Below are 26,407 nucleotides of genomic sequence, written 5' to 3' on the forward strand. Positions count from 1 at the left end.
AGCCATCCCATTGCTTCAGTGCTATTTCCTCTAATGATTGACATCTTCCCTCTGTACTATAGGGCAACATAAGTCAAATATTAACCATATGTGTGGATGTGTTTCTAGGTTCTTCCATTGGTCTATTTTTCTCTCTTTGAGAAAGTAATATATTGTCTTGATTACTGCAGACTTTCAATAGTCTTATTATCTACTAGGTCAAGTCCTCTGAGTTGTTCTTCTGCTTCAAATGGGTAATAGCTATCCTTTTTGCATTTCTATATAAATTTTCAAATCAGCTTGTCAAGTTCCACCAAAAACCTTTATTCGAATGGCCCTGAATTTAGAAATAAACTCGGAGAGAATTAACACCTCTTGCTCATAGTTACTGTGGTGCATCTCCCTTTCTTGGCATTTCTTCAGTATTTCAAGGCAAGTTTTCAGCACGTTTTCTATAGAGGTTTTGCACATCCTCTGTTAGATGTATTCCTAGCTACTTGATATTAACTTCATATACTGTATGTTATGGATATAGGGAAATATATTGGATTTGGGGATGTCGAGGTTTTATATCCAGAGACTATTAAATTCCCTTATTATTCCAATAGTTTATCCGACAAATCATTTAGATTTTCTACGAATATAATTGCATCTTCTGAAAATAATGACAGTTTTCGGTTTCTCTCTTTCCCATTCTTTTGGCTTCATTTCCTTTTCCTTGTCTTGTGCATCGGCCAGAATACAGTTTCCACTATTGAATAGTAGTGGTTATCAGGGCCATCTTTGTTTTTCTCCTGATTTCCAAGGAAAGCTTTTCAACATTTTGGCATTCAGCACAGTGTTTGCAGTAGGATTTTTGGAGATTGAAGATGTCTCCTTCCACTCACATCCACACATGTATTTTGGATCTCATATGTAACAGTGGAGTTGCTGGGTCATAAAGATACGGAAGTCACTTTTAAGGAAAAGAGTCTAAGTTTGGCCTTAGGTGTACTGAACCAAGGCTTCAGGAGGGCTTCCAGGAGGAAGCGTGCAGTTGGCGATTTAAAATGTGGGCCTGCAGTTTGGGCAGAAGCCAGAGATGTGGGTTTGGGAGTCCTCAACCTAAAGCTTATCTTTGGAGCCACCAGATGGAATGTTCTTTGTGGCAGGAGAGCAGAGACAGAGGAAGACTCCCGATCAGCACTTGGAAAACACCTGTATCCAGGAGACCACAGGACAAAGAGCAGTGGAGACAGGATGGGAGGCAAATGGAGAATCAAGCGTAAAACAGGGCAGGGAAAACAAACACAGGGAGGGCCTTAGATGGGGCGACTGGGAAACCATCACACTCGCGCCTCCCTCGCTGGATCTGCCGCGACAGCTCCTCCGCTGCTTCCTGGCCTGCTTGTTTTCAATCTTTATAAAGTCCTTTGGTTACTGTTGGAGTCACTCCAATTTGCAGCACTGATATCACCCTGGCAGCTGCTAAGAACATTCTCTACCACCTCACAGAAATACTCGGGCCGAAGGACTTAATGAGCACTTACTAATTATAGGCCCATCAGTCAAAATTATGACCTCCAAAATAGCAGGCTTTCAGAAGTCAGCTGAAGGTGCACGTGTCACAGGACAAAGCCTCACACAGACGGGGCTGGTGGGAGATTCCCTCTGCAGAGTTAGGGGCTTGGGTTTCCTGCCTTGTCCTGAACCCTCTTCATGCTGCTCTTACAACTCCTGTCAACACTGCTTCAGGCTCCTCTTCAAAGGTTACAACTACGAAAATCAGGGAGAGGAGGAACCCTCCTGCAGGAGGGCCAGCCAGGTTCTGTGGATGGAAACGCTAGAGAAAGTTTGGGAGAACTGCACCAGCTGCGCCTCCCCTCTCCGTGACCAGGCAGTAAAGCGTGCTCTGCGTCATTCGGTACATAGCCACAACCTTCAAATATGCAGTGACTGCTGCTCCACAAAATGAACACTGATCACGCATTCATCCTATCCCAAGCAAAGGGAAGACAACTAACCTCGCAGAAAACATCTCCTTAGCAATGAAGAAGGCCAAAGGCAACGGGAGACGGCAGCATGAGATGGGCGAGAAAGGAACAGAAGAGATAGCTTCCAAATAAGAAGGAGAAAAAAGAAAGAAATGTAGACAGGAACAGCAGCAGAACAAAATGTAAGGCCAAATACAAGGAGGCTTCAAAAAGTCTGTGGAAAATGTACAGTATCTTTAATTCCTTTTTTTCCCAAAAACTCTGTGTACTCTCCTTGTATGTCAATGATCTATCTTCCAATCACTATCTTTAATAGATAAACAAATCTGTTTATATTGGGTGGATAAAAAAATAGACATAGGCTATTTATATAACAGTACACCTAAAACAATGATATACATAAGCTAAAATAAAAGCTCATATTACATAAATAATAACAAAGAATCTATCTAGAAAAATTAATATCAGGAAAAACAATTGAAAGAGGAAAAAATTTAATAGGAATAAAGTAGGACATTACTAGGTGATAAAGAGAGCAAACCACTAAGAAGCTATAAAAAATTTGAATCTGTATGCCCTTAATTATTAAGTTTCAAAATACATAAGGAAAAACTTTTACAACAGATACCCAATCATGGAAGATTTTACTTAACTTCTCTCAAGGAATTATCAACAAGGTGGACAAAATAAACGTATAGAAGGAATATTAAAATTTAACCCACACTAAAGCCTCAATCTAATATTTACATACAGAACACTGTACTCGATAGATACACAATGGGCATTCATTTGGAGACCACATGGAATATTTATGAAAATTGACCACATCCAAAATAGGCTAAACAGACACTTTCTCCAAATCCAAAGTTGGCAAACTATGGCCAGTTGCTGACCTTGCATCCCTGGTGGAAAGAAATTTACTAACACTGTTGTCTCTTTAGTTCAGAGATTGCAACAGCCTCAGCCTCCATGTGGTCAAGTCAGGAGCAGCCGGCCCACTGGCCCAAGCTGAGATCATGTCAGATCGCAAGCAAGAGGCTTTCTGATGAATCAGAAAACAGGACACAAACTGGAGTGGGCATTTGGCACAGTGGTTAAGATGCCGCTTGGGACGCCCACATCCCATATCTGAGCACCTAAGTTCAAATCCCAGCTCCACTCCCAATCCCAGCTCCCTGCTAATGTGCACCCTCGGAGGCAGCAGCTGATGGCTCAAGTACTCAGCTCCCTGCCACCCACATGGGAGACCCAGATGGAGTTCGGAGCTCTTGGCTTTGGCCTGGCCCAGCCCCACTGTTGACATCCTTTGGAGAGTGAGTCGGCAGACGTACAATTTCTGCCTCTGCCTTTCACATAAATGAAAAATTTTAAGAAAGAAAAGAGAGAAAATATGAAACAAACAAAATCACTGAAAACTCCACAATTTGGAGATTCAAAAGCAAAACCACTTAAAAGACATGGGCATGAGACATGAGTAGGATGGGCTCATTTTTCTATCCAATCGCAAACCATCAAGTCATTTCAGCTGCCACTGTTTCTGCTGTATTTTCACAGATATTATCAATTCATTCATCCTCACAATAAACCTGTTTTTCATGATGAAAACATCCGACTGTACGGAGAAGCATCTGAGGGTCACACTGGAGGCACCCACTCATGCCAGTACCAAGGCCATCTCGCCACCAGGGCAGCAGGCCAAAGAGCTGGGAAACTAAGTTCCAGCACTAACCTCACCTCTGTCACTTCCCCCGCCGTGCAGAGCTAGACGTGAATGGAGGGCTATGTGGGGCTGCAGCAGACAGAGGATTGGGGTTCACAACTGGGATTTCGTGAGAGTGTGGGGCCAGGGAGGGGCTCGTGACCCCTCACGTGATGGCTGTCACCAGTGGCGTGCCTGTGTGTGCTCTAAAATGTTGCGCAGCCTAGTGGCCCAGGGTTCTGTACGGCCCTGAGCACAGGTGGGAATCGAGATAGCCAGCATCACGGGCACGTTCACGGACAACTGGTCTTTCCCTGGACACCTCCTGTGGGACCCAAGGCCTGGCTCCAGACTGCCCAGTGCATAACCGGCATCGCGCTGGAAGGGAATCCGTAAGGAACACTTCTCCTGCCCTGCATCCCCTGCGACCATTCACTGCTCATTCCTACAAGGAAACGCGGAGAATGCTGGGAGATTTGCGAATGGGCTGCTCAGTGCTATGACTCCTCCAACCATCCGCCTACCCTTCTTTAGACGGAAGAGAGTCTCTAAAGATCACGACACCTCTTTCTTACAAGTGACAGGAGGACAATGCAAAATACTTCAAAAGAGCCTGCGATTTTCTCAAAGAATTTCAGATCTTGCTTCTGCAGCCGGTGGTTTTAAATAGCTCTGCAGAGACTGGGAGGTTCTGCCTACTTTGTATCCATGCTTGAAAAGGCCAAACCCATGCGTAGATGAACGAGGCTTTGTCCCCCAGAAAACCCGACATAGAGTTCTTTGCAATGCCTGGCTCCGCATCCAAGACTACAACTTTTTCATTTCTAGGTGGATAATCTCATCCCCTTGTCTGAATGAACTGTGCCAAAGCCCAGGAGACAAAAGTGGGTAACAAAGCGAGATGATGGATATGTTAACTTGTTCCACTATCGTAGTCCTTGATATAGATGGCTCTGTAGGCAAGTACCTTGTAATATCATGCTTCATCCCTCAAAAACACACAATAAAATCGACATTTAAAAATTACCACAGGGGCTGGCGCTGTGGCATAGCAGGTTAAGCCACTGCCTGCGGCACTGGTTCAAGGCCCAGCTACTCCTCTCCCGATCCAGCTCTCTGCTAACAGGCTGGGAAAGCCGTCGAAGATGGCCCAAGTGCCTGGGCCGCTGCACCCGCGTGGGAGACCCGGACTCAGAGGCTCACAGGCTCAGGGGCTAGTGACACTTAGCACTGCACCGCGATGCTTCTTTTCCTCTTGAAGTGCTTTCAAGTGTCACATTCCCTCTTGGGAAGCTGCCTTAGCTGGAGGTGGGAGAGGGGCTGTACACCGAAGGCTTTCAAAGAGCAAACGCCTTCTGATGCAAAAGAAATCGGACTTGCATTTCCAATATATAAAGCAGATTTCAAAGTGATATTTTGTCTACATTTATTTTGTAAGTTCTAAATCAGACAAGAAACACCCAAGGCTTACTCCAGACAGTGGGAGAAAAAGAAGTGGAGCCAGGTGGTTGAATAAGGCCCTCCTGTACAGGAGAGCCTTCCCAAGAGCTGAGGAAACCGGGGGAGAGACCACAGTACTTGGTTTTAGCATCCTAAAAAGAAAAGACGCAGTCGAAGCAGCGCGGCATGGAGAGACACACTGCCCCCTTGAGGGAGGAAGGGCAAAGTGCAGGCCTTTGACTTCGAATCGCACAGCCTCTGACCCCAGGCCAGTGCTCACAGAGCCTCTGCATCCATCCTGGACTCATGATCTGGCCCACACAATTGCTGGCCAGAGCATAGGCTGGCACACACCCTGCGCTCTGGGTACCACCCAGGTCCGTCCCACCCTTGGCACCGAGGAACTGTCTCCACAACGCTTCCCCCAAGCCCTAGGCAGCCTGGGGGGAAGAAGGACAGGGAGTAAGTACAGGGCTTCTCCTTGGAGCTCAGCGTCAGGCCCAGCACGGTGAAACCCAACACTGAGCCGAGCCCAATGGGCTCGGGCCCCAGGCTGATATCCACAGATGGGGCCTCTGACCCTGGCCTGGCACCAGCTGGAGCATCACGGCCCCAGTGGGACACACTTGTTTCCATCCCACATGAAAACTGCACAGCAGCCTTGATCTTGCCCCTGTACCACACCGGTCTCAGTCGTCACAGCAACCACGAGGGTCACAACGCTGCTCATTCTTCCCTCCATTCTTCCTCTACCCCCCAGGCGGCACAGCCAGTAGAGGCAGGAGATGGTGCCTTGGAACCCAGTACTCCCACTACAGGGAGGCCCAACACCCAGCAGAATCCCGTAACACCTGAACACAGGCTGTTGACTATAGACAGAGCCTCTTGAACTGGTCCCACACCCAGGCAGAAACTCATGAACCCAGCAGAGTGAACTACCCTCTTGAGGCCCTTCCCAAGTACATCTAAACTTACAGCACACCAACTGCAAGCTCATGGCAAATATAGGCTTGATGTGCCCTCTAGTGTCTGAAATGCAGCATTACATCAACCAACACTAGGCAAATGTGGGCTTATGGCGCCATCTCGTGGTAAAATAGCAGTAGTGACTTCCTAGGAGGCTCAGAGATAAAGTTAAGCCTGCTTAGAATTTCTGAACAGGCACAAAGCCAGACTACAAAGACTGAAAGCCACACCTGATTCTTCAATATACAATTACTGTCAACTAACCACAAGCATCAGAAACATGCAGTGAAACATGACCTCATGAAACAGATCAAATAAGGCACCAGAAACTAACCCTAAGTGAGGGAGCTGTGGGACCTCAAGAGAATTCAAAATAGCTGTTTTAAGAAAACAACAAGGGGGCCGGTGCCGCGGCTCAATGGGCTAATCCTCCGCCTTGCGGCGCCGGCACACCGGGTTCTAGTCCCGGTCGGGGCGCCAGATTCTGTCCCGGTTGCCCCTCTTCCAGGCCAGCTCTCTGCTGTGGCCAGAGAGTGCAGTGGAGGATGGCCCAAGTGCTTGGGCCCTGAACCCCATGGAAGACCAGGATAAGTACCTGGCTCCTGCCTTCGGATCAGCGCGGTGCGCCGGCCGCAGCGTGCCAGCCGTGGCGGCCATTGGAGGGTGAACCAACGGCAAAGGAAGACCTTTCTGTCTCTCTCTCTCTCTCTCTCTCTCACTGTCCACTCTGCCTGTCAAAAAAAAAAAAAAAAAAAAAAAAAAAAAAAAAAAAAAAAAAAACCAAAAACAAGGGGCTTGCATAGATTAAGCCACTGCCTGGGAAACCACCATCCCATATTAGGTCACCACCTGCAAAGCCTTCATCCCATATGGGCACCAGTTCAAGTCCCAGATGCTCCAGTTCTGGCTTGGCTCCCTGCTAACGTGGCTAGGAAAGCAGCAGAGGATGGCCCAAGTATTTGGGCCCTTGCCACCCATGTAGGAGACTGAGATGGAGTTTCAGACACCAGGTTTTGGCCTGGCCCAGCCCAGCCCAGGCCATTGTGGTCATCCTGAGGTGGAAAATCACTCTGTCTCGCCCCTCCCCATTCTTCTCTGTAACTCATAAATAAAAATAAATCTTGAAAGAAAAAGAAAACATCAAAATTCAGGAAAGCATATTCAGTCATCAGATATTTAATAGAAACATTGAGATAATTTTTTAAATATGAAAAAAAATCAATAGTACATGAAACATTCTCCAGAATAGATTACATGGCAGGCCACAAAATAAACCTCAAAAATGTTTTTTGTTTGATAAGTAGAGAGATTGAGAGAGAGAGCAAGCTCCCACCTACTGGTTCATACTTTAAATGCACACAACAGTAGTGCAGGGTCAAGGCCAAAATGAAGAACTAGGAATAGGATCGAGGTCCCCAGGAACCCAACTACTGGAGCTCTCACCACTGCTTCCCAGGGTCTGCACTGGCAGGAAGCTGGCGCCAGGAATCAACCCCAGGCCCTCCAGTGTGCAATCGGAGTATCTTAATTGCCAGGCCAACTGCCCACTCTATCCACAAAGTTTTTTTTTTTTTTTTTTTTTTTTTTTGGATAGGCAGAGTGGACAGTGAGAGAGAGAGACAGAGATTTTTTTTTTTTTTTGGATAGGCAGAGTGGACAGTGAGAGAGAGAGACAGAGAGAAAGGTCTTCCTTTGCCGTTGGTTCACCCTCCAACGGCCGCCGTGGCCGGCACACCGCGCTGATCCGAAGGCAGGAGCCAGGTACTTCTCCTGGTCTCCCATGGGGTGCAGGGCCCAGGCACTTGGGCCATCCTCCACTGCACTCTCTGGCCACAGCAGAGAGCTGGCCTGGAAGAGGGGCAACCGGGAGAGAATCCGGCACCCTGACTGGGACTAGAACCCAGTGTGCCGGCACCGCAAGGCGGAGGATTAGCCTAGTGAGCCATGGTGCTGACCCCACAAAGTTTTAATAATTAAAATCGTATCAAATATGTTTTCCAACCACAATGCAATGAAACTAGAAATCAATAACATGAACTCTAGAAACTGTGCAAATACACAGAACTTAAAAAACATGCTCCTGAATAATCAATGGATCAATGAAGGCATTAAAAAGGACATTAAGGGAGCCGGCGCTGTGGCACAGCAGGTTAAAGACCCAGTCTGCAGTGCCTGCATCCCATATGGACGCCGGTTCAAGTCCCAGCTGCTCCTCTTCCAATCCAGCTCTCTGCTGTGGCCTGGGAGGGTAGTGGAGGATGGCCCAAGTCCTTGGGCCCTGCACCCACGTGGGAGACTGGGAAGAAGCACCTGGCTCCTGGCACCAGATCGGCTCAGCTCCAGCTGTTGTGGCCATTTGGGGAGTGAACCAGAGGATGGAAGACCGACCTCTCTCGCTCTGTCTCTCTCTCTCTTTCTCTCTCTGCCTTTCCTTCTCTCTCTGTGTAACTCTTTCAAGTAAATAAGTAAATCTTTAAAAAAAGGACATTAAAAACTTTCCTGAGACGATTGATAATGGAAATGCAACCTATCAAAACCTAGGCCATGCAGCAAAATCAGTACTAACAGGAAGTTTGTAGTAACTAATGCCAGCATTAAAAAAAAAAGCAGAAGGATCTCAAACAGCCTAACATTGTACCTAAGGGAACTAGAAAATTAAGAACAAGTCAAACTCAAAATTACTACAAAGAAAGAAATAGCAAAGATGACAATATGGGGCCGGCATTATGGCACAGTGGGTTAAGCCACTACCTACAATGCCAGCATCCCATATGAGCTGGTTCATGTCCCAGCTGCTCCACTTCTGATGTAGCTCTCTACTATGGCCTGGGGAAGCAGTAGAAGATGGCCCAAGTGCTTGGGCCCCTGCACCTGTGTGGGAGACCTGGAAGAAGCTCCTGGCTCCTGGCTTTGGATTGGCACAGCCCTAGCCATCATGGCCATTTGGAGAGTGAACCAAAGGATGGATGACATTCTCTCTCTCTCTCTCTCTCTCCCTCCCTCCCTCCCTCTTTCCCTCCTTCCCTCCCTCTCCTTCTCCCTCTCCCTCCATCTCTCTCTCTCTCTCCCCTCCCTCTCTGTAATTTTGCCTTTCAAATAAATGAAATTAATATTTTTAAAAGATGACAGTGGAAATAAATGAAATAGAGAATAAAAATATAAAAGATGGGTTAAATGAAGAAGGTTGTTCAAAAAAGTAAACAAAATTGACAAGCCTTTAACTAAGCTAAGAAAAAAAAGACTCAAACAAAATCAGAAATGAAAGAGGAGACATTATAGCTGACACCACAGAAATACAAATGAAAGACTATTACGAACAGCTAGACTCCAACAAATTGAAAAACCTAGAAGAAATACTAACTTCCTAGACACGTACAACTTACCAAGATTGAATCATGAAGAAATAGAAAACTGAACATGTCAATAATGAGTAATGAGCTCGAACCAGTCATAAAAAGCCTCTCACCAAAGAAATCCCAGGGCCAGATGGCTTCACTGCTGAGTCCTCTCAAATATGTAGAAAAGAAACAATACCAAGTCTTCTGAAATAATTCCAAAAATTGAAGAGGAGGATATTCTTCCAAAACCAGAAAAGAACCCAAAAACCACAAAGAAAATGACAGGCCAATATCCTTGATGAACATGGATGCAAAAGTCTTCAACCAAAAATACCAACAAACTGAACCCAGCAGCATGTCAAAAAGACTGCGTACCACCACCCAGTGGGACACGTCCCAAGGAGGCAATGATGGTTCTACGATGCAAACCCATGAACGTGAGAATCCACATCTGCAGAATGAAGGGCAAATATCATACAATTATCTCAACAGATGGCGAAAAAGCATCTCAGAGGGGCTGGCTGTGAGGCCCAGCAGGTTACCACCTGTAATGCCAGCATCTCACGTGAGCAACAGTTTGAGTCCTGGCTGCTCCACCTCCAATCCCGTTCTCTCCTGGGGACAGCAGAGGAAGACGGCCTGAGTACTGGGGCCCCTGCACCCAGGTGGGACACCCGGATGGAGTTCCAGGTTCCTGGCCTCGGTCCGGCCCAGCCCTGGTCAAAGCAGCCATTTGGGGAGTGACCCAGTGAGTGGAACATTGATTCATTGCCTCTCCCTCTCCCTCTGTGTGACTCTGCCTTTCAAATAAATAAATCTTTCAAAAAGAAAGCATTTGATAAAACTCAGCACCTGTCACAATTATAAATTGTCAACACATCAGCTATAGAAGGAATGTACCTCAACACCGGAAACCCGCAGCCAAGCTCTTTCTGAGTGGGGAAAAAAGCTGAAGCTTCCTAAGATTCGGAAGACGACAAATGCTCATTTTCACCACCTGTGCTCCATGCGGTACTGAAAGTCCCAGGCAGAGCAACGAGGCAAGAGAAAGAAATCCGGTGCATCCAAAGTGGAAAGGAAGCGACAAGTTGCCCTGTTTACAGATCTTTATAGAGAAACCTTCAAGGACTCCAGTTTAAAAAGAAAAAACTATTAGAACTAACCCACCACCTCAGTGAAGTTGCAGGAAACCATATCAATGGAAACTATTGGTAGTGTCTCTGTACACCGATAACAAATTATCTGAAAAAGAAGTCAACTTATCCTAATTACAAAAGCTACCCCAAAACCCCATAAAATAGTGAGGAATAAATTTAACATACAATGAAAAATGTAAAACAATACTGAGGAAAGAAATTGAAGAGGCACCAAAACATGGAACAATGTCCTGTGTTCGTGGATTGGAAGAATTAATATTGTTAAAATGTCCATGCTGCCCAAAGCAATCTATGGGTTGAGTGCAACCTCTATCAAGAAACAATCCTAACGTTTGTATGGAACCACAAAAAAGAAAACGTAATAGCCGGAGACCTTTTGAGCAAAAAGAACAAAGCTAGAAGGAGCACACTAGGTGACGTCAAGACCAAAACCAAAACACCGAAATAGCATGATGGGGGCCGGCACTGTGGCCTAGTGGGCATCCCATATGGGCACTGGTTCTAGTCCCGGCTGCTCCTCTTCCAATCCAGCTCTCTGCTGTGGCCTGGGAAGGCAGTGGAAGATGGCCCGAGTCCTTGGCCCCTGAACCCGCGTGGGAGAGCTGGAAGAAGCTCCTGGCTCCTGGCTTCAGCCTGGCCCAGCCCCGCCTGTTGCGGCCATCTGGGGAGTGACCCAGCGGATGGAAGAGCTCTCACTCTCCCTTGCTCTGTCTCTGTAGCTCTTGCCTCTCAAATAAATAAAATAAATGTTAAAGCAAACAAGTACTGGCAAGGATGTGGGGGAAAGGACATTCTCACACACTGCTGGAGGGAAGGTAAATCAGGATAGGCCACACGCTCCTCCCCCAGCTCCCTGGGAATGGCCCTGAGCCCCAGAGCGCCTCGTCGAGGCCACCCCACCCCCACCCCGGCCGGGGTCTGCTCACCTGCAGTGGCTGCTGGGTTGGGGGCCTCGACGAGCAGGTCGAAGGGCGGCTCCAGGCTCATCCGTGCGTGCGTGTAGCCGCAGCTGAGGCGTCGGCGGCCCCGCCCCCGGCCCGCCCCCGCAGCCCTGCCCAGACCCCTCACCCCACGTGGCTGCACCCACCTGCTTGCACGGCGCCGCCGCAGCTCCGTTGATTGCCTGCGGTCGCCTCACCGTGGAGAGGCTGGTGAGGGCGCCCACCGGGACACGGCAGTGCCCTTTACCCAGAGGCCGTAAATTTGGTAACAAGTTTTCTTTTGGGGCTGGGACTCTGAGGGAGGTCAAAAGGGTATTTAAATAATAAGGCTAAGCACAGCAGTGTGCATTGCGGCACCACAAAGCCCCTTTGTTTTTAAAAATCTTATTTTAAGGGGCTGGCGCTGTGGCGTAGCGGGTAAAGCCATGGCCTGCAGTGCCGGGGAGACCCGGAAGAAGCTCCTGGCTCCTGGCTTTGGATTGGCGCAGCTCTGGCCGTTGCGGCCATCTGGGGAGTGAACCAGCAGTTGGAGGACCTCTTCTTCCAGGTCTCCCACATGGGTGCAGGGGCCCAGGGACTGGGGCCATCTTCTGCGCATTAACAGGGAGCGGGATCGGAAGTGGAGCAACTGGGTCTCGAACCGGTGCCCATATGGGGTGCTGGCATCACAGGCACCGACCCCAGAATGTACTTTAGTCTCTCCGAACTATAATTCCTTGCTCTATGGGCAGAGAGGAGCCGAGCCAAGCTGGCCGCCAGCGCGCACACTCTTCTTCACACTCTAGGTCACACCAGCTTTAACATTTGATAGAAGGCGGTAGGGATGACTACAGACCCAACTTAGATTTTTACAGGGTAAAAGGTCAAAATTGGTGCAGACCAAAGAACTGAAAGTACTGGTGGGATTGGAGGCAGGGTGAGGCAGGGTTCTGGAGGCTGTCCTTTTTTGGGCTCCCTCCCATTATTGTCAGACCACAGGGTTAGGCACCAACCACATATCTTGGCCCTCAGGCAGTTCAGGCAAGACAAGCAATGAGGCAGCACGCGCTGCTGGGGCTAGCTCGTGCGCTCTAATGCCGCCAGAAAGGGGACACCTGGAGCTCCGCCCTGCCTGCCCCACCCCCATCACCATCGTGCTTTCTGATCCTTTCAGAGTCCCTGGAAATGCTTGCCTAGGGAAACAGCTTTTCAATTTGAAAGATAAAACAAGAAGGGAGGGGGCTGTGGTGCCCAGGGTTAAGCCGCTGCCTGTGAAGCTAGGATCCCACAGGAGCGCCAGGGGGCCTGTGAAGCTAGGATCCCACAGGAGCGCCAGGGGGCCTGTGAAGCTAGGATCCCACGGGAGCGCCAGGGGGCCTGTGAAGCTAGGATCCCACGGGAGCGCCAGGGGGCCTGTGAAGCTAGGATCCCACGGGAGCGCCAGGGGGCCTGTGAAGCTAGGATCCCACGGGAGCGCCAGGGGGCCTGTGAAGCTAGGATCCCACGGGAGCGCCATTTGAGTCCCGGCTGCTCCACTTCCCATCCAGCTCCCTGCTAATGTGCCTCGGAAGGCAGGTTGGGCCTCTCACCCACATGGGTGATTCGGCTGCAATGCTAGGCTCCTGGTTTTGCATTGGCCCAGCCTTGCCCATTGCAGCCATTTGGTGAGTGAAGAAGTGGATGAAAGATTGATATTTCTCTCTCCCTCCCTCCCTCCCTCCCATCTCTCTGTAATTCTGCTTTTCAAATAAATAAATCTTAAAAAAAAAAAACCCTTAAATTTGAAAAAAAAAAACAAAAGAAATATTTTTCGTCTGCATTCTTTTCACATAAGAACACACATTCTGATAAGAGAGATGTCGAACTTTATTGCTGTGAGTCCACACACCCACGCCCCCAGCTTCTGATGGCATGGAGGTCGTCATTAACACATGCTATATGACGTCAGGGGTCGGTCAGGAAGACAGAAGCCAAGCACTGCACCCCAGGCATCGAGCGTTCTAGGATAAGGACTAGTGGCTCACAGGTAGCAAAGGCTGCCAAAGACAAAGGAAGCAGCCACTGGAGACCTCCGCTGGGAGCACCAGTACGAACATTCTCGAAAGATCACTTAGGAAGCTGCTGAAGTTCGCAAAGGTCTCTGGCAACGCCCTTGCCCTGTCCGCTCGCCTTTGCAGCTGTGAAGTGTGGATTCCCATGAATCCCTCGGGAAGCTTCTGTCCATCTCCAGTCTGCCCACATTCCTGGCTGGGAAGAGTAACAGTTTTCGCCTTCTCTCCTGCCTCCAAATCTGAGCCGTGATTCCCTGGCAAACTCTAAAGCAGAAGCAAACGGAGATAGGGGTTTGGGGAAATGGGTCTCACCGCTTCCCTTCTGCAAAGCAGACACTCTCAAAGAGGGAGGTGGGGATGGTGAGTTGAGCCAGACGATCCAGCCCATACAGAATGCGCAGTGCCTGGCATGTGGCTGGGGCTTAAGCAGTGTGGAGCAGCGGCATTGCAAGTGCTTCTTCACCTTTTAATGTTCCAAACCCTGATTTCTATTCCAGGATTCCTATCTGCCGGCCAGCCCCCACCGCCAGCCCCACCCCATCTCATTGTGCTGCAAACAAGGAATCTGCAGTTACATCCCTAGAAAGCAACTACTCAGTCGTTGAGCAGTACTGCAAAACTCTATAGAGGGATTACAGATTAGTGGTAACAACCCCAGCATAAAAGTGAAACTTGGAATCTAGCCCTGATTTGGGGGCTAGCGGCTGCACAATTTGGGGCAAACTACTGAGCCTTGTTGAGACTGTGTGACTGAGAGCAGTACATCACCTCTGGGTGTTGTTCTCAGCAAGGCATACCGCTGGGGCAGACGTTCGGTGCAGTGGTGAAAACACTGCTTGGAATGCCTACATCCTGTATGGAGTGCTTGGGTTCGAGTCCTGGCTCTGCTTCCTATTCCAGCGTCCTGTCAATGCACACTCAGGTAGTTTGGCCCCTGCCACCCATGTGGGAGACCTGGATGGATTTTCCTGTTTCTAGCTTGGCCCAGCCACAGCTGTTCTAGGCATTTGGGGAGTGAACCAAGAGATAGAAGCGCACTCTCTCTCTCCCTCTCCCTCCCTCCCTCCCTCTCAAGTAAAAACAACAACAACAACTAAGAATGCTTACCCTGGTGGCCACCTGCAGTGCCTGCATCCCATGTGAGTACAGCTGCTCCACTTCCCATCCAGCTCTCTGCTGTGGCCTGGGAAAGCAGTAGAAGATGGCCCAAGTGCTTGGGCCCCTGCACCCGCATGGAAGACCCAGAGGAGGCTCTTGGCTCCTGGCTTCAGATTGGCGCAGCTCCAGTCGTTATGGTCATCTGGGGAGTGAACCAGTGGATGGAAGATATTCTCTCTCTCTCTCTCTCTCTCTGCTTCTTTGTAACTCTGCCTTTAAAATAAATGAATAAATCTTAAAAAATGCATACCTTATTCTAATCAAGAAAGGACCATCAGATGAACCCAAACAGAGGGGCTTTCTACAGAAGAACTAACCAATACCCTTTAAAAGTTGTCACAGACTGGAGGAGACTAAAGAGACATACCAGATAGGATATTACATTGGATCCTGGAAGCAAAAAAGAACTTTGGTGGGAAACCTGGTGATCTATGAAGACAATCCAGGGTTAACAGTATTGTACCAATGTTAATCTCTGAGTTTTGATCACTGCACCACGGTTATGTAAGCTGTTCACAATTTACTATCAGTTGTTAGCTGATATTACCAGATTATCAACTTCCTACCAGCTAGAAGGGACATGAGTTGGGTCTTGAATTTGTGGGATCTCCTTCTCTCTCCCCAGGCCCTTGGCTATAGATTTGATGGGGAGACAATAGCACGCGCACGCGCACGTGTGTGTGTGTGTGTGTGTGTGAGCAGGCCCTTAGCAGTTTCTTGCTTCCAGCATCTGGCCCCCTCCTCATCTCTTCCTCTATGCACAGGCTCACCTTGGTTTTATATGAACACACAGAAGATGAGTCTGAAGCCCCCCCTGTTCCTGCCTTCGAGCCCCTCCTACATTTTGTTCCCTCCCAAGCCACCAGAGGGCGCCTGTTAACCTCTAACTCAGATCAGGGGTATTCCCCTGCTCAGAACCTGTCTTTTTTTTTTTTTTTTTTTTTTTGTAGTTGAATTTATTCTTTTTTTTTTTAACTTTTGTTTAATGAATATAAATTTCCAAAGTACGGCTTATGGATTACAATGGCTTCCCCCCCATAACATCTCTCCCACCCGCAACCCTCCCCTTTCCCACTCCCTCTCCCCTTCCATTCACATGAGGATTCATTTTCGATTCTCTTTATATACAGAAGATCAGTTTAGCATACATTAAGTAGATTTCAACAGTTAGCTCCCACACAAACATAAAGTGAAAAATAATAGATGATTTTTTAAATGATGATGAAATCAGATCAGACCTATTGTCATGTTTAATCCCAGTGAGAGTCAAGTTGGAAATTAATAATTTCTTCTTTTTTTTTTTTTACAGAAGATCAGTTTAGTATACATTAAGTAAAGATTTCAACAGTTTGCACCCCCATAGAAACACAAAGCGAAATATACTGTTTGAGTACTCATTATAGCATTAAGTCTCAATGTACAGCACATTAAGGACAGAGATCCTACATGAGGAGTAAGTGCACAGTGACTCCTGTTGTTGACTTTACAAATTGACACTCTTGTTTATGGCATCAGTAATCTCCCTATGCACCAGTCATGAGTTTCCAAGGCTATGGAAGCCTTTTGAGTTCACCGACTCTTATCTTGTTTAGACAAGGTCATAGTCAAAGTGGAGGTTCTCTCCTCCCTTCAGAGAAAGGTACCCCCTTCTTTGAAGACCTGTTCTTTCCACTGGGATCTCACTCACAGAGATCTTTCATTTAGGGTTTTGTTTTTTGTTTTTTTTTTTTTGTTTTTTTTTTTTTTTTTTTTTTGCCAGAGTATCTTGGCTTTCCATGCCTGAAATACTCTCATGGGCTTTTCAGCCAGATCGGAATGCCTTTAGGGCTGATTCTGAGGCCAGAGTGCTGTTTAGGACATCTGCCATTCTATGAGTCTGCTGAGTATCTCGCTTCCCATGTTGGATCAGGAGAGTGAAGAGACAACCGACAGAATGGGAAAAAATATTTGCAAACTATGCAACAGATAAAGGGTTAATAACCAGAATCTACAAAGAGATCAAGAAACTCCACAAAAACAAAACCAACAACCCACTTAAGAGATGGGCCAAGGACCTCAATGTGGGGAGCAACTCGGACTAGACTAAGTTACTGGAATTAAGACTTATTCTATGCATCTGCTCTCCCACAATATGGCGCTGAGAATGGAGTAACAGCTTCTACACAGCTGCCTCCAGTTCAACCAATAAACTGTAGGACCTGCTCCTGATTGGAGGAGAGCAGCATACTCGGCGTGTGGGCAGCCGAGTTGGGATTGGTGGAAGAGGACTATAAAGGAAGAGAGAGACAACATGCACCAGGAACATCTAAGGGGAACATCTATCTGAAGGAACACCTGTGCAGCCCCCGAGAGAGCCGGCCGACGGTGTGCCGCTCCCCTGCGGAAGTGGGGAAAGTGGCAGGGGGCCCGCCCCTCCACGGAGGTGGAAGGGACGGTAGCCAACCCGGGAAGAACCAGCAGTAAACCCGGGGAGGGCCGAGCAGACAAAAGAACAGCGCAGGGTCCTGTGTCGTTCCTCCACGAAGACGGGGAGCGACACCTCAATAGACATTTTTCAAAAGAGGAAATCCAAATGGCCAACAGGCACATGAAAAAATGTTCAAGGTCATTAGCAATCAGGGAAATGCAAATCAAAACCACAATGAGGTTTCACCTCACCCCTGTTAGAATGGCTCACATACAGAAATCTACCAACAACAGATGCTGGCGAGGATGTGGGGAAAAAGGGACACTAACCCACTGTTGGTGGGAATGCAAACTGGTCAAGCCACTATGGAAGTCAGTCTGGAGATTCCTCAGAAACCTTAAGATAACCCTACCGTTCGACCCAGCCATCCCACTCCTTGGAATTTACCCAAAGGAATTTAAATTGGCAAACAAAACAGCGGTCTGCACCCTAATGTTTATTGCAGCTCAATTCACAATAGCTAAGACCTGGAACCAACCTAAATGCCCATCAACGGTAGACTGGATAAAGAAATTATGGGATATGTACTCTTTAGAATACTATACCGCAGTAAGAAACAACGAAATCCAGTCATTTGCAACAAAATGGAGGAATCTGGAACACATCATGCTGAGTGAAATAAGCCAGTCCCAAAGGGACAAATACCATGTGTTCTCCCTGATCGGTGACAACTGACTGAACACCAAAAAGGAAACCTCCTGAAGTGAAATGGACACTAAGAAACGGTGACTTGATCAGCATAGCCCTGACTGTTAATGAACAACTTAATACATTATCCCTCTTAGTAGTTTTTTTGTCTGTTCTACTTAATATGACTGGTTTAATTCTGTAATTAATACACAGTTATTCTTAAGTGTTGAAATTTAACTGAAATGTGATCCCTGTTAAACATAAGAGTAGGAATAAGAGAGGGAAGAGATGTACAATTTGGGACATGCTCAAGCTGACTTGCCCCAAATGGTAGAGTTAGAAACATACCAGGGGACTCCAATTTAATCCCATCATGGTGGCATGTACCAATGCCATCTCACCAGTCCAAGTGATCAATTTCAGTTCACAATTGATCATAATGAAAGGACTAAGAGTGATCCAACATGAGAACCTGTCTCTTTAAAAGTGAAATCCAGCCGGTGCCGCGGCTCAATAGGCTAATCCTCCGCCTAGCGGCGCCTAGCGGCACTGGCACAACAGGTTCTAGTCCCGGTTGGGGTGCCGGATTCTGTCCCAGTTGCCCCTCTTCCAGGCCAGCTCTCTTCTGTGGCCAGGGAGTGCAGTGGAGGATGGCCCAGGTACTTGGGCCCTGAGACCAGGATAAGTACCTGGCTCCTGCCTTCAGATAGGCGCCGTGCGCTGGCCGCAGCGCGCCGGCAGCGGCGGCCATTGGAGGGTGAACCAACAGCAAAAGGAAGACTTTTCTCTCTGTCTCTCTCTCACTGTCCACTCTGCCTGTAGAAAAAAAAAAGTGAAATCCAGAGTCATCCGTGTGACACAGCAGGTAAAGCTGCTGCCATCCCACATGGACTCAATCCGATTCTCAGCTGCTCCACTTCCGATCCAACTCCCTGCTAATGGGAAAGCGGAAGATGGCCCAAGTGCTTGGGCCCCTGCACCCACGTGGGAGACTTTGACTAAATCTTTTAAAATTTTTATTAGTATGAAAAGAAGAGATTTTATGCATTCCCTAGGTACAGTTCCAATGAGACAACCACACTTCCCTCACTCCCTTGCTCCTCCAATCCCCCTCCCTCCCCTCTCTTCATCAATTTTTTCAAAGCTATAATTTCAATCCACTCTGTATCACAGGCTTAATTCGCCACTAATCATAATACTCAACAAGTAAAAAGTAGGAAGAACACAGTTCCACAGGAGTATAAACAAGGGATAAAAACAATAATCGTATCCCAAAATGACCATTTCATTCCTACATTTTTTGGTATTCTATATTAACTACCACATATCAGAGAAAACATATATTCATTTTTCCTAGACTGGCTTATTTCACTAAGCATAATGGTTTTCCAGTCGCTCCCATTTTGTGGCAAAAGACAGGACTGCACTCTTTTTTATGGCTGAGTAGTACTCCATAGTGTGTGTGTGTGTGTGTGTGTGTGTAGCACATTTTCTTTAGCAAGTCATCAGTTGATGGACATCTGGGTTGATTTCATATCTTAGCTATTGTGAATTGAGCTGCAATAATCATAGAGGGGTACAAATAACTCTTTTGTATGCTGACTTCTTTTCATTTGGGTAAATTTCCAGGAGTGGAATGGCTGGGTCATATGGTAGGACTATATTTCCAGATCTCTGAGAAATCTCCATGAATAAATAAATGGATAAATATTCAAAAAAAAGTGAAGTCCAAGTCCATCGTGCAGCCCATAGGCACACTCATACCTTAAGGTCTTTGCTTCTCCCCAGTTCTGGCTCCCTCCCTCACCTTTCGGACCTGAGTCAACTATCACCTCTTCATAAGGCTGCGCCCGCAATCTATTTCAAAGGTCTTCCTTTCTCAAGAGACTCTCAGCCTGTTTGGTCAGATCCATAGCACTTGCCACTCTGAGAAAAATTATTGATTGATTGCTTCTTCCCTCCCTAAGCCTGTAGGCCTCCTGCAGCAAGGACCGGGGGCTCAATCTTCAGCTGGGAGCACCTCCTACAGGTGCTCAGTAATCTTTGAACTGAAGGCACCCCTCTCTCTCCAGGCTTGCCCATGTGGTCAGCTTTCCTCCTCCCCATGGCTGGTGTAGTGTGAACCAAGAAACGTGATTCCTCAACCACCCCATATCTCCGTTTTTATTTTCTTCATGTGCTTAGTCCTAAGTAAAATGTTATCTTGACAGTGCTCTCACCCAGAACGTTCCACGGGCACACACTGAATGAATAAATGCATGAATGAAATAAAGCGCTCAGTGCACAGTAAGAGCATATATATATATATAATATATGCTGTATATATATATAAACAGTATATATATACAGGATATATATACTGAAGTGACTATTAAAACATAAAAATGGCATTATCCTTTAATAACACTTATATTTTACCCAGGAAGGACAAAGCACTTCCAGAGTTTTCAATATCCTTACAATTGCATCCACCACAGCCATTGGTTATTGTTACCAGTTAAACTATTGTTTTGCTTATCAAAGAAGCAAGCAAACATTCTAGCTTTGCCACATTTTTGAAACTGGCCAAAAATGCATTACCATTAATATAAAATACTGTAGATAACATTAGTAAAAGTTGTACGAGTTCATTAAAAGAAACAAACCACGCATCTTATCAAGAATATTTTTAAGTGTTTATTGATCACATTTATTTGGAAAATAACAATATTAAAGATAAATGTTTTCAGCAAAAACAAGTCTTATGGACAAGCATTTAAAATGTTTAACATTGGACTAATACAATAACAATTAAATTGAGAGATTCTGAATAAAGAAAAGGTTCAATTTAGTTTAAAATAAAACATGAAACACATCCCAACAAAATTTACTTTGCCTAATCAAATGTGATTTTAAAGAAGTGATATACATTATGATCCAAACCATGGGAACCATCTTCAATACTTTTAAAAAAATAAAGTGAATTCTAAACTGGGTCATCTAACATAGCCATTATCCACCTGTGATTATTTATCTTCGAATTTTAATTAAGTAAAAGTTTAGCGATCAAATTTCAAGCTTTGCTCCTCTGCCTAATTAGCCACAGTTCAGGTGCTCAGTGGCCACGTGTGCCTAGTACGGACCACAGGGAACAGTGCAAACTTCTTTTCTGTGCTTATTTACATTTCTCTCATTGTGGAAAGTTCCACTGGACAGGGCTGCTGTAAACTACTCACACAAAGGATCTTCAGGAAGTTTGTGAAAAAACTTCATAATTTCAAAAATTTTTGTATCAAAATAAACTTATCTTTTAATTCCATTTTCCATGTACTTTTTGAAGTCCCTCATATAAGCAACCAACATAATAATGTTAACCAGATAAGTCTTGGAAAACTTTTGTAAATATATGTTTTGTTTTTGTAGACTGGTTATTAGTCCAGAGAATATTTCAAATCCTATATAATTTGAATCAAACTTGAAATCTGAATATACAATGTGAAATTTATTTCTGCCTAGGAGATAATATTATTTTATAAATTTTTGGTTGGTGAATAATGATTGTATATATTTTGAGGTACAATGTGCTGTTTTGGTTCTATTATCAGTTTGCAAAAAAATTACCTGTGAACCTGAGTGGTGAAGCCAAAGATTATCCTAAATGAATTCATCTAAATAACTCTGGTCAAAACCTTTTTATTCTCTCTATGGAAGATTTTTTGAATTATCTACTTTTTAAGACCAGATGTTATTTAGAAATAATACCATAAAGGCAACTACTATGGCATGTTACCTATAGAAGAATCTTTACATTTTATAACTTTTCTTCTACAAAACTATGTGAGTATAGACTCATATGCCACTAAAATACTCTAAAAGCTGAATTTAACTTTTAAAAGATATAATCACATATGAAAATATGTGTCCATTTTACAAATTGGTCCCATGAAAGTAGCTTAAACTATTTCAAGTCATGGAAAAAATAACTTGCCAATTTTCACACAAATTATATTTTTTGACGGACTGCCATTACTTCCTTTTAAATTTCTTGCTCTACTATAAGACCTCTGATGTTAATACCACTTAACTAAGATAGCCATGGCTCACAAGCAAATGGCCACAACTAAGGGCTGTACACTTGCAAGGAGCAGATTTACTTTCTGAACAATAACTAAGAATGCTGCAAAGCAAATGTAACTGAGGACTGTTTGCTGGGTTGAAAGCTGAAAGATGATATTACAACTGACAAAGTGTGTCCTAAATACAAAATTTCAGACAATGAAATTTTAACAATATTTCACATGGCTAAAAAGACATGCAAAACCTTGGTCAAAAAGAAAATCCTATTCATGAACAAAATGAAACTGTTTTTTCTTAATTACCTAATCATTCTGCCAACACCCTTTAAGGCTACTTTTTTACAATTGAAGTTCAGATCATGTTTTTTATTTAAACTTTCTAAGATTCAAATGTTTAAGTATTTCAACTAGTTCAATCTATCAAAAATGCAAATACATTAAAACCTTCACTCAGACATTTCAGAAACCACAAATAATGTTAATGTCTGAATTTGGTCAGATTTTTTCTATTCATAGTAATGTATTCTTAAGTTTATATTACTTCAATGGCACCAAAACCATATCTGTATTCACGTACCCTGAGTAATGTTATCATGAGGTAAGAAAAAGAATGCTGTTCTTGTAGGAATAAATCAAAAGGACACAGGTATCCTCTCTCGACAGCTTAGATTGAGCATGGTGATGTAGACCCTACAAAGGAGGTAGACAGGTTTTGGCCCTGTGGAAACCCTCTCTCCCTTTGAAAGCGGGTGAGTTGAGATCTAGAGCTCTGTAGCTAGATTCACTTGGCAAACACTAGGGATATACTCCATGCAAGCCACTTTGCTTTATGGGTTGCCTCTGTAACTACAGCTCTCTGCCTGCTTACTTGCATGCACTTCACAAATGCTCACATGCTGCCTGAGTGCTTAGCACACTTTTCTCAGCCTACACTCCAACAGCAATGAAAACCACTGCTGGCAGTTTCACACTGTTTCCTCAGTCACGGGCTTTTATCAGTATGCTGCCCACTACCTGTCACCTTGCCCTGGAGATGACACATTACACATATTCCGACCACAACTGTGCCTCCCTTTTGGGCAGAAAAGGAATTTTGCCATTTCTCCAGGTATCAGTGCGAAACTACTCTGCCATAAGAGGCTAACTTTGGGATTTTAACTTGAGAAACTTACAGAACACTATAAATGTTAACAAACAAGAAATGGGCTGGTTGACATTCAAGGGCTTCACTCAGTTACAGCTGGGATCTCTTGGCCCCCATCCTGGAAGCTGGTAGGATTTATTTGGGAACCTCTTGAGGTCATGGCGAAGGACACGGATATAGCTGTTGATGGCTGCCACACACAGCTTCCAATGATACTCATTTTCCAACAGATTGAAACCTGGGTAGGCATCTTGGAGAAATTCTGGTGGTAAAAATCCCAAAACATCACAATTACTTAGAAGTGAATTCTCAGAGAAATGAATGTACTCAACCTTAATTCTCTGTCTGTAAAAGGGTCATTAAGACTTTAATTAACTAAAACTCATGGACTGTACCCATTATTAAATGAGCTGAACAAATACAAATCTTTTAAACCCAAAGAATGTATCTGAAGGGTCCTCAAAACACCAATGGAAAAGGTATATTGTGGAAAACTATGCATGGATTTCAAAAATTTGCACCAAAATAAACTCATCCTTTTAAATTCCATTTCCCATTGACTTTTTGAAGTCCCCCCATAGTTCCCTATACGGAATCAACACCTTTGGCTACTAGTCTTGGTAACTTTTGACCACCAATTTTCAGAAGAGTTCCCCCAAATAACAAAATCTTAGGATAAGAAATGATATTAATATAGAAGAATAGATTGGTTTCTTTGTTCAATGGGATACCAGTCAGTGTTAAAACATATGAACATGTCTCAAAAACATAATGTTGAGTGATAAAAAAAGTACAAAAGGCTAAACTCCCATTTATGTCCATTAAAACCACTAAAGAACAGTATCACATGTTATTTATGGATCTACTAGCAGAAGTAACAAAAACACCAAATATACACAGGAATGATATATCCTGGACTAGAATTACTTCTAGCAGGAGGAGCAGGGAAAGGGATGATGGGCTGGAACTGTAATTATAGCAGTAGTGCTTTACTCTTTAAAAAAAAAAAAACCTGGAACACAAAAGGCTAAGTGCCTATACTGGTAATATGCAGATGGGCATTTGCCACATTGCTGTATTCTATTGCAATAGATTGTAATGAAGTGATCCAGTCACTGAAGTTACGTTAGAGGCCATCAACCTAGATGTCCCACTAGTGCAGCTATCTCCTCTCAGCCTGCTTTCCCAGCCTTTGGTCTGACTCTTCCAGCTCCCCAAGTTCACTTTATCCTTATATTAAAGTGAAATAAATATGCTTTCCTGTCAGCTTCTACTCCTTGGGCCTGGCTCTGTCTCTTGGGAAGACAATGACTGCTCTTTTCTTTCTGCTGAAATAACTCTCCCAACTGCCCTTCTCCAAAGCAATCGAACTTCGGGTCTTACAGGAAGTTTGTTAAAATATGCTGACTGTTTTTTACTGCAAAAGATGTCATCTTGATTTTAAAATGATTCAATAAATAAATAGAGTATGAAATATGTAGAAAAATATTTTTCACCAATTTTAAGGAATTGATCTACTTCAGATATTAAAGAACTTATTATAAAAGTCACCTTTTTGCCTCACATTAAAAAACTTCAATTAGAAAGACATTACTTCTTCTAGAAACACATTCCTTTCCAAACTGACTATAAACTTCGTACCATCAGGTAAGAGGAATTGAGTGTGAGTGTTTTGCCTGGCTGGTTTGCTCAGAGATGTTCAAATTCTAAGTTGTGATTAATGACGGACTACAAGGTGAAATCACTGACAGCAGCAATTTTAAAAGGAATATCATAGAGTAGAAAACACTGGGATGCAACTTTCCCTAGCTTGTATAAAAATCACACACATGTGCTGTGTCACAAAGTGAGATGTATTTCTTACTTATGGGTTGCAGTAGGAAACAAAGTTTGACAGTACCTGGGTTAAGATAGGGCAAATGGTTACAAAAGGAGCTGTAAACCAGGTTTCTTTAGTTTCGTCTGATGCCCCACTGCTGTTCCAATGTGCTGGATATGAAAGTGTGTGATGTGAAGAGAAGAACCAAAGAGGAACTAACTGCAATCAGGCTGGAAGTCAGAGCTACATGTTTGCTGGGCACCTGTGATATAAGTAAGAAATTCTGCTTCCTCCTTTGTCCAAATGTAAGGCTTCACCGAACTGTTTCTGGGCGCTTCAACACTTCATTTATATACGTCACAGAAACTACACTATGCTAATGTGCACAAGGAAAAGTCTAGCAAAGTAACCTGCTGTAATGCTGTTCAAACTTGTGTGAATTAAGAAAGCTTCAGTGAAGGTGACTGAGTTTCCATACCCATGGCAGGCCATAGCACAGAGCCACCGTTAACAATGCCCTTCCCGTTCTAGTAAAGCCATTCAAGACAGAGCAATTAGCCCTAAGAATCCAAATGCAAAGAGAAGTACAATTCATGGACCTGCTACTTGTTATACTGTGATAAGGGACTCTCCTCAAAAAATACACAAACCGAATGAATTCTTCTCCCTGCCTTTCTTCTCTAACACAGTTGGCCTCTTATTTATTCTGACATACTCTATGGAGAACAAACCTCGGAGAGCATTAATCCTATTAGGGTCAAGGGCATAGATGCCTTGCGTAATACTTCCATAGACGTTACTTCTGACCAAGATTTCCTCTGGGAACAGGTGGCGAATGAGGAATCTGGCCGACTGCTCTGGGCGAGCCTTGGATTTTGCTGCATGGATTAACGAAGACGGTACATGTATATTTCTATTTGGATTTCCAAAATATTCTAGAAGAGCAAAGAGAAAGATGTTAATTTTCATGGCAGATGTTAGGTGGTATTTTTTTAAAGACTGTAACAGAAAGGTAAATTTTTCCAAATTTTTAGGCTGAAAACTTAAAATGTTTCATTAAATTAAATAAAATATAAATTAAAATTTAAATTTCAGGTTAAAAGAATTGAAGGCTCAAATTTTTAGTGGATTGAGACAGCATGAGAAATGAGGCAGAAAATACTGCTACTGTGATTACATATACTCCCATCATTCAAGAGGAAGACTCAGTATTCTGCTACCTCTTGGTGTACATTAAGTTTTAAAATTACATTTAGTAGCAAGTTCTAAGCAATTTTAATGCATTATTTCCCTACTTATAAGAAGGGCTTTTTCACACATAAGCACCATGACTCTTACTGAAACAATGCATTTACAATTGTTAAATGTAGGTTTTCTGTTTAGTATTAAACCCATTTAAAAGGCAACAGACTGCTGATTTGCCCTAGATATCATATTTTAGGTATATTATTTGAATTAAAAATTAATAATTTTAAGTTTGATTTCATTTCTCAACCCTACAATACAACTGAATCTACATCATCTCTCTTTGGCCCACACTAATCCAAATTGACCATATTTGAAAACTATTATTTTTTTTTGACAGATTCCACATTTAAGCAAGAGAGATTA

At 44.5% G+C, this 26,407-nt stretch overlaps 1 protein-coding gene and 1 long non-coding RNA gene across 4 annotated transcripts in view; both read right to left on the bottom strand.

Annotated features, from left to right (window-relative positions):
• The window catches only part of LOC149119534 (uncharacterized), a 41,700-nt gene extending 30,109 nt beyond the window's left edge, over positions 1-11,591 (bottom strand). For all 3 annotated transcript variants that reach the window (XR_016227943.1, XR_016227944.1, XR_016227942.1), the window contains exon 1: positions 11,479-11,591. This is a non-coding gene — a long non-coding RNA (uncharacterized LOC149119534). The remainder of the gene's footprint in view (positions 1-11,478) is intronic.
• Positions 11,592-20,441: 8,850 nt separating this feature from the next.
• The window catches only part of BEND2 (BEN domain containing 2), a 57,570-nt gene continuing 51,604 nt past the window's right edge, over positions 20,442-26,407 (bottom strand). Inside the window, exons 17-18 of the mRNA XM_070067225.2 lie at positions 25,528-25,731; positions 20,442-23,239 (exon numbers count right to left, since the gene is read on the bottom strand). Of these exons, the coding sequence (XP_069923326.2) occupies positions 23,064-23,239; positions 25,528-25,731 (380 nt within the window). The 3' untranslated portion in view covers positions 20,442-23,063. The remainder of the gene's footprint in view (positions 23,240-25,527; positions 25,732-26,407) is intronic.

Source organism: Oryctolagus cuniculus, chromosome X, assembly GCF_051225735.1.
Source record: "Oryctolagus cuniculus isolate XC-2025 breed Fujian yellow rabbit chromosome X, ASM5122573v1, whole genome shotgun sequence".
Taxonomy (NCBI): domain Eukaryota; kingdom Metazoa; phylum Chordata; class Mammalia; order Lagomorpha; family Leporidae; genus Oryctolagus; species Oryctolagus cuniculus.